Raw genomic sequence first — 17,270 nt, forward strand, 5'->3', positions numbered from 1 at the left:
TTGCCATACAGTCCTCCCTGCTGTCAGAGATGCCTCACCAACAGATCTGTCAGAGGATATGAGAAAGGCCCACAGCATTATTTTCGTTTATTAAAACGTGCAGGCATTTTTTTTCTACCGCTTTCAATCACACTTGGGAAGTTTGAAAGGTTATATGAATCCTACATGCATGACAGCTCTCCATTAAAGCAATGATTTCTCTCTGATTTTTTTCTCTACGAGGGAAAATGATTGGTTTGAATTACCCTGTGTTACGTGCGCAGCATTTCAAAGCAAAGCCACAGAGAGCCAGATCTGTGATCCTGAGCTTTTCAAAGCATACTTACATAACTGCTACTGTACCTGTGACTGTGATCCGAGAGAATTTCTGAGATTCACACCACAAAAGAGATTTTATGTGTGAACTCTGCAGCAGTTTTCAGCCAAAACATACAAGTGACAGTCTAAAATATCACTGCTGTGTAAAAAATACCTCCTCTTTACAGGACTGTGAATCTTTCTCAACATAATGAACTCCTCGACAGGGAAGTGGCAGAGCTTCGCCACAGTAAAACACGGCTGTTTGCTGTCACCACCACTGAAAACAGCCTCTATTCCAGTGTTTTAGTGATGGTGGAGGAGCCGACATTACATTTCCTGGTGCTCAATCAGTGTAACGGATGAGTCCCTGCTACAGACAGTGTTTCTGACACACACACATGCACACATGTGTGCATGCATACATTTCATGCAGATACACACATACAGAAGCCATGTCCTGTGATGCCCTCTGTGGTCGCCTCGCTATTTCTCTGTCAGATAGAAGATGAATGAGCTAAAACATCAGTCTTCCTCCCTGCGTGCTCAGTGAAGCTCCATCCACCTCACATGAGTGCAGCTCAATTGGACAGAGCAATGGAGCAGCGATGGACTGAGCACCACTTCTCAGTTGAGTTCAATTGTTCATTTGTGCTCCATACTGTTATGTATGACTGAACATCCACACACTGCTCACCTCATTATGACTTGAACATCATTGCGCCGGAGGGATTTAATGCTCCCTTGTTTTCTTCCCTTCAGAGAAACCACAGTGATGACAAAGTGATAGGATCATCTGAAATGGAGAATGACAAATGTGTTTCCAGCCCAGCACAGGCGCAATGTTGATTTATGTCATGGAAGAATGAGAGTGGAGCTGTTTTTTAGTGTTCAAGCATCAATTTCAAGATAGATGGAGTTCAAAGTGTGAGGTTCTGCTTGTGATGAGAACATATTTCTACATACTGATTTTGGATTTTTTTTATATATTACGATTGTTTTGTCATCATCTTTTGTGAAACATTTTACTTGCCACATTACATGGTCTCCAATCAACCTTTTTTCCTCCTTATTTTGTAAATGTATTGTTTTACAGGTATAGTTGCTGCAGGGTCTGTAACCAATCAGTGATGGTAGATTAGTTTATGAACCATCAAGACACCTGTTTTCAACCAAGGCCATTCAGCTGTCTGAGCCAGTGCCTAATCTGGAACCTTTTGTGTTTCAACAGCCAAAGAACTGGCTCCCGGTCAGCAAGAAAGGACCACTAACTTCAGGGGTTGGGGAGGGGTTATCATGACTGAGGACTAATTAAAACTGCTTGTGACCGCAATTGTTAAAAATCAGAGCTAGTGTAGTGTGTTCTGACTTATCCACGGGGTAAAAGGGCAAAAGGAGCAACACTTGAGAAGAATCAATGTAGTCCGCCATAGTTGGAGACATATACAGTGATTGAAAGATGGGACTAAGGTGGCTCTCATGCCTGTGGAAAAGCAAACTATTTCTGAAAGGTTCCCAGGTTGAACCAACTCTGAACCAGCACTAGCACCAGCCCAGAACAAGCACTTGGTTCACTTTGGTTGTAAGGGGTTAGAGTACCAGGGTTTGTCCATCATCTATTGCTGATGGCTTACATTCATCGACTACTTAGTATCATTGAATCATTGCATTTTATAAGGTGACACAACACGCCAGTGAGACTGAACACAGCTAAGTTACAGACATGTGGTGCGGAGACAAAGACACTTTTAATCCCAACATGGAGATGGGGACAATCATGTCATTGTCCATCGCGATGTTTCAGTGTGGACATCGTCATATACCATCACCCAACTCTAGAGAGTACAACGTGAGCAGGAACTTTTTTCATACCTGAAATTATATGTGGACGAACTTGATTTACGTTTCTTTCCTGCGGTTGAAACACTGATTAAGTTCCTGAGTTCCTCAAAGGGCTCCTGGTCTATCCACTTCGTAAAATTAAACTGAAAATTTCAACCAAAAAGTGACATAGTCAGCTAAATAGGGGGAGAAATAAACATGGATGGAGCTGTAGAACTAAAACAAATCACTTTAAAATGCCTGATAGCCATACCAGATATGGGAGAAGTTGCTAGACAAAGTTAAGAATAAAAACTACTGTCAAAGTCAAGACACTGTACAAGCAAAGACAGTGTGCGAACTCAGTCAAAAAACCACAGTAACATATGCAGTAAAAATATAAAATCATTATGCATCAACACATTTTTAGCACAGAGCCTCAAACAAACAGATCTTGGTGATTGTAAGAAGTTGCACTGTCAGTATTTTCGCCGCAGTCTTGTACTGTTGTTGTCTGACGCCAGCAGGCTGAAAATATGTGCCTTCATCTGCTAAACTCTGCCTGGGTATTATAACATTATTCTAAGTGGGATACGAGACCCATATTAAAATCAAGTTGATTCATTCAGTAGGCAGTGGTTTTTGTGTTTGGAGCACAGCAAACTTAGCCACAGATGGCGTGGCTGTCCTTGAAAAGTATCTGCCTTTCAACATAGACTGAAGCAATACATAAAACTAAAACAAAACTCCACTTTTAGCAACAATAATCGAGAGAATTAACATATTTCTTCCACGGTACATTTACAGTACGTTGCTCCACAGATGTTCATTTCATAGTAGATGCATGGAGTGTTTTCAGACCGCACAGAAATAGATGATATTAGACTGTGTGGTGCTCGTTCTTTATTTTAGGCCTTTTCATACGTAAAAAACAGGGTAATCGCAGCATGCAGATGTACATGTTTTCTCTCTCCCTCTCACATACGTATTTAGCCCTGTTTTACATACCAACAAGCAGCCATAGTCAGCAAAAAGGCTATGATAAACCTGCTGGACATTACCTACCCTCCCCTGTTTCTGATTCTTTAAAGTTGGTGGACACCAGAGTTGAGAGGCAGGGTAAATATTTGACTTTAATTTGTCAGGTGGCCAGAAACAGGACTCCAAATGAATGTTAATGTTGCTCTGTGCCTGCTGGATGTGCTACTGTTTGCCACAACAACTTTAGGCAGACTTTAAGACCAAAAGTTTAAAAGTGTCCTCTGGATGAAAAGTTAGCCACCCCATGATTCGGTCACACATTGGCTTTCCTACTCAAACCATAGAGGAAAAGACACAATGTTATCTCTCTTTTAGATATTTACAAGTTTTGTTCATTGACATACACCGATCAGGCATAACATTATGACCACCTGCCTAATATTGTGAAGGTTCCCCTTGTGCAGCCAAAACAGCTCTGACCTGTCAAGACATGGACGTAAGACCTCTGAGGGTGTCCGGTGGTGTCTGGCACCAGGGTGTTTTATAGTGATCCTCTGGGTCCTGTATGTTGGGGGGCGGGGCCTCCATGGATCAGACCTGCCCCAGCACGTCTTACAGATGCTGGATCAGATTGGGATCTGTGGAATTTGGAGGCCCGGTCAACACCTTGGGACCTTTATTGTGTTCCTCGAGCTGTTCCTGAGCAGTGTTTGCAGTGTGTCAGTGCACATTGTCCTGCTGGGGGGCCACTGCCATCGGGTAGTGTTGTTGTGATGACGGGGTGTACTTGGTCCACATCAGTGTTTGGATGGGTGGTGCGTGTCAAGTGGCATTCACATGAATGCCAGCACCCAAGGTGTCCCAGCAGAACATCGCATTGTGATGAGATGATCAATGTTATTCACGTCACCTGTCAGTGGTTTTATTGTTGTGGCTGATCGGTGTAAAATATTACATCATTAAGTGTCCCACAAATTTAATTATACATGTCTTAAGAACAGCAGTTGCTAACAAATGAGACCACAAAAGGTGTCATGGACATTGAACGTCATCATGCCGAGACTCATCTACTCACTAGTCCGTCTTTACAGGCTGACTTCAGCAGTTATTCAAACTCCAACTCCAACTTTACAACTTGTAAATTGATTCATTTACAGAAAACATGTATAGTAATTGTGCAGTAAGACATAGTGGTGGTGACGTTCGAGTCATGTCATACTTGAGTAAAGGTAAAAAACAATACTGTGTTAAAATATTGTTTTGGTAAAAGTGAAAGTCACCCAGATGAATAGGACTTGAGTAAAAGTCTTAAATCTGATATTAAATGTACTTCAGTGTCAAAGTACAAGTAAAAATACATGTTTTTATATATGCTATATACCCTGTGGCTCGACCGACTATTGGATTCGATATTCATCATTTGTGTGTTGTTTTAAAAAAAAACAAAAAACGATTAAATGCATTCATTTAAAAACTTTGGCTCTTATGCAGCATGCAGTCTTGCAAAGTAACTAGTAAAATCATGTAGTGGAGTTAAAAGTACAATATTTGCCTCAGGTGAAGTAAAGTGCATCAAAATTGTACTTAAATCCAATATATTCCATCTCTATGAAAATACTGTACTCAATACTGTACCTGAGTAAATTTCAGCCTCTGCTCTTGCTGCTGTAGTCTGATCATCACTGCAGAACACCAGCAACGTTGGATTTTGTATCCCATCATCTGGCCCCCTTCCCCCTGCTGATGCTGAGGACTGCTGCTGAGCAGGTCTGGGTGGTACCACGGCTCACACGCTCACACACACATGCACACACACACTCCCTGCAGAGAGGGTTCATACAGTCATAATTACAGTCCTGCCACAACTATAGGAAGTGGGGCGGCTGCGGGTGGGAAGAGTAGAGAGCCTCACAGTGGGAGCAGTACACTGGAGGGAGCTCGAAATCAACCAACCAAGGGCCACCACAGGGCCTAATTACCGACTGAACATGACTAATGATGAAGCTGTGCTCTGGTGGGACTGTGTCCGAAATGTTCAGCCCTCATTGCTTTATCAGTCCAAGTCTCCCTCCCAGGTGTAGAAGTGTTGCTATATACAGTGTGTTAACGCTGTGTGTAGACCTCCCACAATACTGCTGCTCAGAAATGACACTTGGAGAGTGATGCATTGCCTGTAGCTTGGACTACGTATGGTTTCTGTGGCTGCATGATTTGTGTGTGAACTGTGGAACATGTGTGGGCGTTTCATGTTGTTGCATATGTATTTCCATATGTCATAGATTTGAAGCAGTTTTTTATGCCTTTGGCGATGAGACCTTATAATGCCGTCCATTATTATAAGAGGGAAGGTGAAGTCGTGAGTATTAGCAGCCTAGATGCTGCCGGTGGTGATAGGATGACGATGATTGGCTGACAACAGATCTGCGTGGATTTTACTTACATATGGTTGTTTTTTTCCCCTTTTGCAAAGTCTTATCATTCTTCAAATTGTTTAACATAATTCTGTTAATAAGGGAATAAAACTCAGGGTTGTTTACACAATGTACATTAGCACCAAAACGTAAAATTTTACAGTATGCTCAGAGCAAAATGCCCCAAAAGTCGAGGCTGTGACTGGAGCTGATGAACTTGGAATGAACGAGGTGGAGGAGAGTCACAAGGATTTTGCACTGAAGGAGAATTAAAGTTTGACGGCAACAACATGACTGGTTGATTTATTTGTGGCAAATCCTGGCTGGTTGAACTGAAGGAGTAAATGCCAGTCGGCTGAGGGAGAAGTGGTCTGCCTGATTGAACTGAGCTTCATTTTTTTAGTAGTCAAGGTGACGGATAACAGATATTTGGAGCTGATATTGACTGTAAAAAGGAAAATCAAAAAAAGATTTACTCAGTGCGTAAGTACAATTTTGAGGCGCTTTTACTTTACTTGAGTATTTCCACTACATTTTGCAGACAAATGTGGTACTTTTCACTGCACTACATTTATTTGATACTTTATCTACAACTACAGATAAAGGTTATCAATTTGTTTTAGTGGCAAGTGGCCAAATACATCCCCACCAATCCCAATAATTGGGAACATTTTGAATATTGGAGTCAGTAATCAGCCAGTCTACCCTCGTTTCCACTGATAACTGTGTGAAAATGGTTTCAGGAGACAGGGGGACTGATGGAGAGTGATGGCTTAAAATGCGTTTTGCCGGAGAGCAGCCATCACTCTGCCCAGTCATCCTCTTCGTGGAGTTTCCCGCTAGTTGGTGGGTGTGACTGATGGTAGTCGCCCCCTGCGCACAAACAGGATCTCCACGGCGGTTTACCTATGAATTATTTGTTTGACAGGTTGGTTTTCTCCACATTTCACCGGGTTGTCCAATCAGGGAAGCGATGAAACAGAAATGAGGCTCCCCTGGGAGACAGTCTCAGAGATGAGTATCAGCAGGTGTAAGGGAGAGGCAGGCGTCGCTTTTTATTGGCAGGATAAACGAGGCTGCGACTGAAGCTGCAGAAGTTTGAGGAGCTGTCCAGATGCTGAAAGAGCACCAGGCAGCCTTTCAATTAGTAATAAGCTGGTGGCTGTGGAGGAACTAATGTGGTTTTAAAACGAGGTGAAAGCTGTTCATCCGTGGCGTGCGACGTGAAAGGTTCAGCTTGTGTTGGCAGTAATTTCACATCTGCGCAGAAATCCGCCCTTTTTTTTTTTTTTTAAAACAAGAGATTTCACTTTAGATAGACGGCTCAAATCTGTCCGGGAATATTTCAGCTTCATTCATCTGCTCGAGGGAGAAAACACAGTTCAATGCAACATCCACGCCCCCTCGGTGCTTATTTATTTTCTGTTAGAGGCTTTTAGAACCAATTTGGAGCAAAAATAACGATCCGTCCAGCCACAGATCAATAGCTCGGGTCTGCAACGAGTGTCAGTCGCAGCCCCGCATGTAGGAGAATGCAGACAGGAGGGGTGGAGTTCACAGCTTTTACTTTTCAAACGCTGCTCTGACAGAGGAGCTCATTCTTTGCCTGGAAAACAGCGGAGTTGGCACTGATGCGTCCTGGCATGTGATCCCACTCTCAGTCAAGTCAATCGCCTCAACGCTGCAGCCTCCCATTTAACTTTCCATGCTGTTGCCCGTCCAATGGACAGCACTTAGGAGGTTTGTCTGGACCGTACTCGCTCCTGCTCGCTCGCCCGCTGCGCTCCGGCTCTCCACCGTCGGCTCTCCAGGTTCAGAGGGACTCGCGCGGCTCGGGGAGCTGGCCTGGGTCTCCTGCACGCATGGAGGGAGACGTCATGGACAAGGTTGAGGCCACGGCGACGGTCCTTGACTTCGACCCTATCAGTGGGAGCATCCCGGCCACCAAAGTGGAGATCACCGTGTCCTGCAGGTGAGTCCGCTCCGGTGCTGATGCTGCTGTGTCTGCGTCAGCGCCGCGCGCTTTTGGTGCGTAAAATTGAACGTTTTGGTGCTAAAAAAACGGCCCCGTGTTTTGTTCCTTTATGAAAATAATTACGTTAAACATTTTGAAGAATGATAAAACTTTGCAAAAGGTGAAATTGTAACGCATTGGTAATAAAAGAGATCCTTTCTCTTCTTTGAAGACGCACAGACATGCGAGACGTATTTGAATATTTAAGCCTTTTGGAGACTTTTAATTAGAATTTTTAATTAAAAAGCCATACAGCTCTTTATTAGCATTGCATTAATGTCCAAAATCTCACCCAGTCACAGTTATTGAAGTAGACAACGTCTCGAAATCTGACAACCCCTCAACTTTTCGGCTACGCCCTTGTTTGAGTAAATATTTACGCTTTGGTGTATATTTAGATGGATCTCTATAGTGTCTCCTGGCTCTGCATCGCCGTGTGTTTGTGTTTTACGCGCGCCAAGTCGCGTGCCACATGAGATATCGACCGTGGTGGAGTTTGTTGGCGTGCCAGAGAGCTTTCCCCTGAGGCAGCAGGTCGTGTGAAGCTGTGTAGCCGCCTGACAGCCTCCAACAACGTCACCAGTGTGTAACAGAAACGTGGAAAAAGCAATTAGCGCTTAATATTTACACCCCTCATAGTCCATTAGCCTTTAAATGAATCCCTGGTCCCCTCCCCCCCCAAACACCGCGGAGATGGCAAGTGCCTCGGCTGGGAAGGGTGGGGCAGCGCCGGCTGCAGGTAGAGTCACTGTATACTGTACGCTGCTGCACGATACAGGGCAGTGGCTTTATACGGGTCGACAGTACGGTTACGTTTCTCACGGAAATTAGCGCTAATTTGTGTTTGCAGGGCCTCCTGGGCTGTGCGTCATACTGCCATAACCCACAGTGTATATCTCTTTGCAGCTCCTGGCTACATCAGCCTTATATGCATGTAAATGATGTGTTGCCTTGTGCACTGCTGTTGAAACTGATCCCATAGAGATTTCATACATTAATGCATGTAAAGCCACAGGCCAGAGATTTATTAACCAAACATCCTGCTGCCATTGCTTCCTTCGCTCCTCTCTCATCTGCTCTCCACTCAAAAATATGCATCCAGTTACCCAGAGGGGCAGCTGATCGATTCTGCTGTTTGTCATCCATTTTGATATTCTTAAGTTCTTCAACACACCCCATATTGTTTTTTGCTGTGTAGGCGACCTTATAAGGCATTTAGGATATTAATTAATTAGTCACATTTCAAAACAAATCTGTTAACCTTTATAGAGTTGACAGATTGAGACGATGGTGCAGCTTTGGGCGATGGGGGGATGTTTAAAGTTTAACAGCCCTACATGGCTCCACTGTAGGACCCTGTGTTTATGTAACCAAAATTATTTAAATATGTGTAACTGAGGCAGGAGTAGAAGTGTGTGTGTGTGTGTGTGTGTGTGGTTGGTACATGGAGCTTAGATTGTGGTTGTGCCCTAGCATATTGTGTGTATTGTATCCATTGTAAGGCATGTGTTGCGAGTAGCAGCTGGACTCGAGTCGTTCCTCTCTTGAGACACAAATTGCTCTTTTTTCCCTGAGACCTTCATACTTTAAGCCAGGATCTGTGTTGACGCCCCCGGGCTCTGTCGATCCGCAGCTCCCTTGTCTGTCATTAATGTCTCTCCAAACAAAGACTTGCTCCAGGACACAGTTTGATAGAGAAGAAAAAACCATTGCTGCTTTCACCGGGCCTTGAAACATTGTCTGCTTTAGATGCAAAGACTTCAGGTCCCGCCTCTGCTTCTTTGTGACTTGTGGAGATTGCTACAGTAGCTCATGTCTGACCTCTGAGGACTGCTTCAAATATCATACACTGGACAGCTTCAAAGTTGGAGACGTGTGAAATGCACTGCCATGTATGCAGCCCATTCCTCCCACTTATCAGCAAGTGTGTATTTGGTCCATCCAGTGGAAGCAAACAGAAACAATGGGTGTTATGTGGGTGAGAGGCGCAGGCTCCACAACGCTGTGTAATTGATTTAGTAAGCCTGAAAGCTCTGAGGTTGCAGTGCACATGGAATTGAACTGTGGCTTGCGGCCCTACCGGCATTCTCATAACACTCTGCCAATATTGCAGCAGGTCCCCTGACAAACTGGAGGGACCGGAGCAGACAACCCCTTATCAAAACAAGTGCATATCGCTGTGATAGCACATTGTTCCCCACCCATGGCTCTGATTGGTTTTTGCTCACAGGTCAGCCAGTGAGCCGAGCCCAGAGCATCTGCTTCTTAGCTGCGAGGGCTACACTCCAACTCTGCGATAAGATGACTCTTCAAACTCAAGTGGCCTCTATCTGCTTTAGCAAACGCATGCAAGGGAAAACAGTTCAGTGGGTTAGGCCCAGTGGTCCCCTGGTGCCCCTCCAGGCTCGATCCCACCTCTTGCGTGGCAGTTGTGAGTGTCTTCATTAGTTAATATTTAAGCAACCTGGATGAATATTTCATAAGTTGTCGATGCGGTTTGCTACATCATGCTTTAATTATGGGTAAAGTAGTAGCTGTGAATGCTGCTGGATTGTCAGAATGTGCCCTTTCTATATCTCAGCTTACCAGACTGTCTCAGAGTTCCCATGTACAATGACTTCAGGGAAATTGGGGCTTCAGCTCTGCGGTTCCACTGTGAAGAACACTTTTGGTAATGAATGTCGGAAAAAAATGTGCATACTGACAAAAATCACCAAGCCCCCAAAGGCACATGGATCTCCGTTTAATGAACAGATTTTTCTCCGGGTTTCTCTTTAGTTCGCCACAGCACAGATCCATGTTCAGGATATAAGTAATGATTTTTTAAATGCGCTGTTTACTGTATGTGACCAGAACGAGGCAGCAGAGTTGATAAGCTTGACAGCGCTGACAAAGGTTTACAGCCCTTATCAGTACGGAGCCAGGGAGAAAGAACTTCTTTCTCCTTAAAGATTAGTTTTTGGCATTTCACTTGTTAGAAAGTTCCCTTCCAGAGGAGAGAGAGGGGAAAGAAGATAACAATGATTTGATGAAAAGATTTGGACGCTGTATCATTGTTAGTATGTGACAAACACAACAAACCAAGCGCGAAGGCGTAGGTTGAATTTTCTATAACACTCCCATTTTTAAAACAAATCAACAGAGGGCATATTATAGAAATTTATGGGTGCTTTGCAGTGTGTCAAAACACACCACAGGTATGCTGGTGAAACTTGGAATTGGCTGACGAAGCCACCCTCCTTTCCACTGTGCTCAGCCTCCCACTTGACAGCTTGAACATCGAACTTTATCAGCCCCCATTGCCAAATTCATCAGGACGAAGGTGCAGCATCTTGTCCGTCCCCTCCTGTTCTCTGCTGTTGCTTTAGAGCTGGTTGTAACCATTCATTTGCTGTGATAGATTGGTTAGAGAAGCACTGCATCCAATCAATGCATTCCATAGCTGGAGGGATCTAACTCAACCAGGCCACTGCGCTCCCGACGGATTCATTACCTGGTAAAACACACCAAGGGGTCACATGACTGCCAGCATCCTGTGACAAATGCTCGCGGGAGACGATCCCTGGCGCACAAGGCCACTGATTGCTGTTCCCCGGGGTCAATCTGAAAACTTGCCGCACGCCTCTTGATCTGAACTCTTCCTGAGGCAATCATTGCAGCAGAGGGGGGAGCCCTAATGAAATCATCAGGACGATTAGGATGTGTGGCATCGCTGCTCGATCTGTCAAAAACAATTGCTCGAGCGGAGCAATTTGGATTCAAGCTGTGTAACAACCTATTGTTTATTCGAATGCATTGTTGTGGCCTGTAATTCTGCTGTTGTTGTAGTCGTAATAGCAGCTGTAGCTGTGGATCTCTTTCAGTCTCGGTTACACATTTAATCAAACCCCGTGACCTGGTTTTTCTGGTTGAAGCATCCTTTTGTTTTGCCCCGGCAGAAAGCAAGTTTGAATTGAACTAGTTTGCATTGTGTAAGAGCATGAAATATTAATAAAGGATGTCTCTGAGTAAAAGAGAAATTTCAATTTGCAGTGTTTTTACCCCGCTGTTCTTTTCACATCGTGTTCTGGGTTAAGACTGACCTGAGGCGAGCTCATAGCTTCTATCTTACAGGATGTCTTGTGTGTGTTAGTGATGTGTCGCATCTGTTTTGGGGATCGAGGCTGAGAGACACGAGTGTGCCAAGAGGAGGCAGTTTTTTTTTCTTCCAATTTTGGGGATGTTAAGATTGCAGCAGGCGAGTCTCACAGGTCGATGAAGCGGATAATTATGCATGAACCCCTGACACAGTGAAAATGAGTTTTGATCCCAGACACTTGGCTTGTGGTTGTGTCAGTGTTATTAATATATTCTCATTTGGGATATACAACAGCCAAGGGGATCCCTTGGAAACACAGTCGTGGTGCCATGCCAGTGGTTTATAACACTCTGCATGATGCCTGTGTCATCTCAAAGTGTTGATTGGAACGACAGGGAAAGTCAAGAGTGTGGCATAGCAATAAGAAATCAAAGCATTCCCTCTCGGCTCAGAAGTATCAAGCTGCTTTTGTCACTATTTTCGGTGGACCTTAAGGGTCAGCAGAGTGTGTTAGTGGATTTCTGTGCTGGGGGATATTTGACCTAACATCACAGCTTGTCTGGGAAATGTGGGAGCTGGTGGCAGATTTGTACAAAATGTGACATGTTGCTTAGTGGAGATTTCACCAGATTATGTTGCATATGTTGAAGGTCTCTCATGTGTGGACAGTCTTAGCTGCAGGCTGGATCAAGCTTCTCATTGTCAGGTTATTGTCATCTCTGTAGACATAGTAATTTCAACGTTAGATGTATTTAAGTGGATATGTTATACGAATAGCCAAAAGGGACATTTTTTACTGTGTGGGTGCTTTTGCTATAAAGCTGTGTGTAGAGCTGAAACATCAGGTTTGATAAGTACAAATACAATTAATTTTCACTGAAGGGAAATGGATTATCAGTCAGAATGTGTGAATCATTCAAGATAAACTTAACCGCAAGCTACAGCACTGTGAAATTATTATAGGCTTGTGTAGAAGCTGCCAGTTAGTCTCATTTCAAATATGTTTAAAATGTGTTTCTTATTTGTGTTTGATGCCTGCAAGTTGAACACGAAAGCTAATAATTTTGACAAGGGCACAATATGCTCGGTCACGGTGCTTGTTGAGTAGAACAAAATGTCTGTTTTCAAAAATTGGAGCAAAAAAGTTCTGCAACAAAGCAATTAAAAAATCAGAATTATCAGAAAATGAACAAAGTCATGACTACCACATCAGTGGGTTTTTCAAGTGAACACAGACTGAAAGAGAGGAGATAATGTCGGTGCATGATTGCTTTATACACACATTCACATACTCTCTCTCTCTCTCTCTCTCTCTCTCTCACACACACACACACACACACACACACACACACACACTCAATGAATGAAGGTGCTCTATGTGGTCAAGGGCCTCCACAATGCAAACAAGAAGAAAAATCCAAGACACTCTGAGTCCTGAATATAATAAAAGACCTTAATATTACAGGGCTGACACGCTTTCATCAGGGTGTTGAGCTAAAGTACAAAAACAGACACTCTAGTAGCAAAAGGCATGACAGATATGAATTACAGCCTTGTTCCATACCTCTGAGTTGCCACCTACATCTCCAATTTGTACAGATTCAAAAATATCTTGTGCTGTGCTCAGTGACTGGTGTTTCTCCCTGTTCAACTGGAATGATGTTCCTCCAAGCTGAGTTTAAGCAGTCGTGTACAGATGGTGGGTTTAGTGTATATGTCCACTAGGAAGCAGTCTTATTGCAAACCACGATGTACAGAAGACGTAGAAGATATCAGGAAACAGAAATAAATTTCCCCCCATTGACAGTGTGAACAAACCGTTACAGGCTGTGAAACAAATATGAATGAATTTGGCTGTATCAGCTTGAATGGACAGTCCGATGATGAGATAGAAAACAATAGAAATGAGTGCTTTGAAGAAGAATTTAGTGTCCTTTGCTCAGCTAGAAGATCACTCAGCAGTGGCTCCTCTGTGAGCCTCTGCAACTTAGGCTTACCCATAACACCCGTTTGTGGGTAGGTCTGCAAAGACATTTGCGTGTAACTCTGTGATAGTGGTTTTCCATCTTTAGAGAAGCAGATGACCATATTGTACCAGGATTAAGAATGTGTCAGAAAAACGGCAACGATTGTTGATGAGATTGCCGTAGCTGAACAAGTTGTTCCAAGTCGACTTACAGAAATAACAACTCTTAAAGCCCAGTGGCAAGGATTGACCCATCCTCCATCCAAGTTTTGTGGAAATCTGTTCAGACCAACCAACCAACCAACTAACAAACCAACCAACCAACCAACCAACCAACCAACCAATTAACAAACCAATCTTTAAGTGAACCTTTCACAGGAGACGGTCCTCCTCCATATAGTCCGCCATGTTGCACCGCCATGTTTCTAGTAGCCCAAAACGGACAAACTAAACCCTGGCTTGAGAGAGGGTCTTTCATATTTTAAGTGCTTTTAGGGCCACTGTAGGGAAAATGAGACGAGCGGTGTTCAGTTGTTTGCAATCTGCAACCTCACTGCTACTAAATTCTGCACACTGGATCTTTAAATCTTAAAGTGAAACTCTCGCCAAAAAGCAACCGAGGCTTTATTTATGATTGGGTATGAGTCAAACCTTCACGTACAAGCACACTCATGACCAAAGAGGCACTTTTAAGATTTACCGTAGTTTCGTTTTGGGGCAAGCTCATTTTGAACGGGAGTACATAGGGCATACCACGACGGCATCAAAATGTCTATTTTTAGACCACTAAGAAGGCTCCACACATCATGAAACTTTACTGGTAGCATCACCAGGGTCTCTACTCATGACACGAGCAGTAAGAACATTGTTTGTGTACACAAAGTGTGTGAAAAAGACGGTTTTGAACTACTTACGCTTAGCTACTGGGACTCCGGCGCGCCGCCGCCATTCCAGGCAAAAAGTGTCGATCTCCGAGTGCGGCCATCATGACGGAGAGTAACGGTGGGACGCTCCTCGGGCTTATTTCCAGATGACACTGACGTCCATGTTGTTGCTTTTGACTAACGACAGAACAACGAATTATCCGCGAATTCATCTGGACCCTGGTGATGCTACCAGTAAAGTTTCATGATGTGTGGAGCCTTCTTAGTGGTCTAAAAATAGACATTTTGATGCTGTCGTGGTATGCCCTATGTACTCCCGTTCAAAATGAGCTTGCCCCAAAACGAAACTACGGTAAATCTTAAAAGTGCCTCTTTGGTCATGAGTGTGCTTGTACGTGAAGGTTTGACTCATACCCAATCATAAATAAAGCCTCGGTTGCTTTTTGGCGAGAGTTTCACTTTAAGTATTCATTAAGTTCTCCTAGGAACCGTTACAGCAACTTCCATCTTGTGAAGTCGAATAAAATGGCAATTATCCTTCTATCTGTTGTGAAACTGAAGATTTATTTCCAACCCAGTGTATACATTTCAGGTTAATTATCGCAAGAGTTTGAGTGAATAGGTATGTGTGTGTCGCAAGGTTATACCTCTAAGTACTTACAGTGCCAGTCAGTAATCATAAGCTCATGCTCATTACGGTTTACCACCACCTACCTGCTGTGTGCAGCTTTCACCTATCAAGGCAACATGAGTCGACCACCAATTAGACAGCTCCGTTTCTCTGTTTCCACCCTATATGGTGGGCTCACAGCTATCTCAACCTTTACTAACATCAATAAGTTTTATCCTCTGAGAGAGCTGTTCTTTATGCTTTATTATCATGATCACTATTGAGATTGATCCTGCGCTTCCTGCTCCACACTTGACTGAATGCACGCAGAGTTTCCTTTTCCTCTGTCTCGATTTAATGATGAGTTACTGTCATGTCAAAGCCCAAATATGTATGAGCTTAGGAATGCTTTACTGTGCCTGATTCGTTGCCTAGTGTACAATATAACACGCTTTACGTAGCCAGTACTGTGAAGATCATGGACAGTGCGTTTGGGCGAAGATTTGCAGCTTGGGTTTTTTCAGTTGGAACGTAGAGATGGAAGGAAATTGGCGTGAATTCACAATAGGCTAGGTGCAAAGTGCTGTGCAAGGGTTATAACAGACATATAGCATCAGTGTGTGCATCTCCCTCAGCTCCTTGCAAAAATCATTCTTTGCACAAAACCTGGGCTGTTACAGTGTGCAATTAACAGTGATATTACTCCCTAGTCGGACATTAGTCACACACCAAAAGCCAGTCTGAAACAGGGAGTCACAGCGTATGTGCACTCTCATTTATTATACTAGCAAAAGAGTGGTTTTATGACTGAGATTCTGTCACTGCCAGCCATACGGCCGCCCAGGGAGTACTCTGCTGCAGGTATTGTCGACCTGGAGAGATCCCAGGTTGAACAGAAACTGAATAATTAAACAGATGGAGGAGAAGAAGACACCTGGTGCCATCGCAGCGAAGGTCGGCAGATGGGTCTGTCGCTAATAAAGGTGCCAGATTGTGCGTTGAATGTAATGGACGGGAGTTTTCGGCATCCATACAAAAGTTAACATTACTCTTTATCATCATCTGTCACCATCTGGGGAATTGAATTATGCAATGCAAGCAGAGATCGTTTCCAGTAATGAAATGCAGGAGTGCATGAGATCTGATCATTTGTTGTTTTAATTAGTTTGGTTTAATTTCAGGGGTGGTGCTTTCTGATGACCTTTCATGCATAACGTACGATACATATTTCTTTGACAAATTACTAAAATACCCTAGAGGAAAACCAATAAATTCAGTCTAAATAATGGGATTCCTACAGTTTTTTAAGGGTCAGGAGACCTCTGCAGCGGCATATATCTCCTCTGTTTGGTTCTCTGACCATTTGAACCCTGAGAAGCTGCTTAAGGGTATATTAGACAAAGAAGTAGACCTCCTGACCCCATGGTGTGTGAGTGGAAAGAAAATGTCTCTCCTCAGTCAAAAAAAGAGGGCCATAGGGCAGTAGAGAAAGTGTAGTGATACCATCCTTCACCTTTTCCTCTCAGCCTTCTCCCATTGTCTCTAATGTAATAGAGATTAGATTGTCCTTCCCCCAGCCCAGTCAGAGACTTGACTTTCAAGCTTGCATTTGTCGTGTCCTTTTAAGAACCAATGAGGCAGCAGCTCAAACTGGAACTGGCCAGTCTAATTCAAGTCTATTTAAAAGCCCTTTCCACTGAATTAGATGCTACTTCTCCGAGGTGCCAATTATGATTTCGACAACTCTAAGAAAGTGGAGGAGAATTAAGGGACTACTGACAATAAGGCACTACGGGTGCAGGAATTAATTCCCACATTTCTTAGTTTAATAATCAGCCACATGGACCAAGGAGCTGCTAAAATATCTCAAGGGATCTGACCAAGAGGGAGCAAGTGCTCCCAGTATTTTCTTTAAATTAGACTTCGGGAGCAAGCCATGTTTTAGAGGTCAAACCTCCTTTACACTTTTCACCGTCGTGGGAACATTTAGCAATATTTTAGCCAAACTATATTATATTACTACATTTTTATGACACATTTATACAGCTGAAGAGAGTTGGCCATTTGATTTCAGAGCACATGCATTGGTTAAGCGATGCTAATGCAGCGTCTTATGATTTTCCAGGTACTGCCTTGTTAATTAAAGTGTGCATAACCACAACTACAAGCTTAATTCACTGTTAAATAAAACAAACACTACCTTGTCAG

The 17,270-nt window shown here is 43.5% G+C and overlaps 1 protein-coding gene across 2 annotated transcripts in view; it reads left to right on the top strand.

The window, feature by feature from the left end:
• Nucleotides 1-7,178: 7,178 nt before the first annotated feature.
• Nucleotides 7,179-17,270, top strand: part of cpne5a (copine Va) — a 77,986-nt gene continuing 67,894 nt past the window's right edge. The window contains exon 1 of one of the 2 annotated variants that reach the window (XM_084366636.1): nucleotides 7,179-7,482. In XM_084366636.1, the coding sequence (XP_084222762.1) occupies nucleotides 7,373-7,482 (110 nt within the window). In that variant the 5' untranslated portion in view covers nucleotides 7,179-7,372. The remainder of the gene's footprint in view (nucleotides 7,483-17,270) is intronic. The other variant, XM_084366635.1, reaches the window with a different exon arrangement.

Source organism: Pagrus pagrus, assembly GCF_965226575.1.
Source record: "Pagrus pagrus genome assembly, chromosome: 11".
In the NCBI taxonomy this organism is placed as follows: Eukaryota; Metazoa; Chordata; class Actinopteri; order Spariformes; family Sparidae; genus Pagrus; species Pagrus pagrus.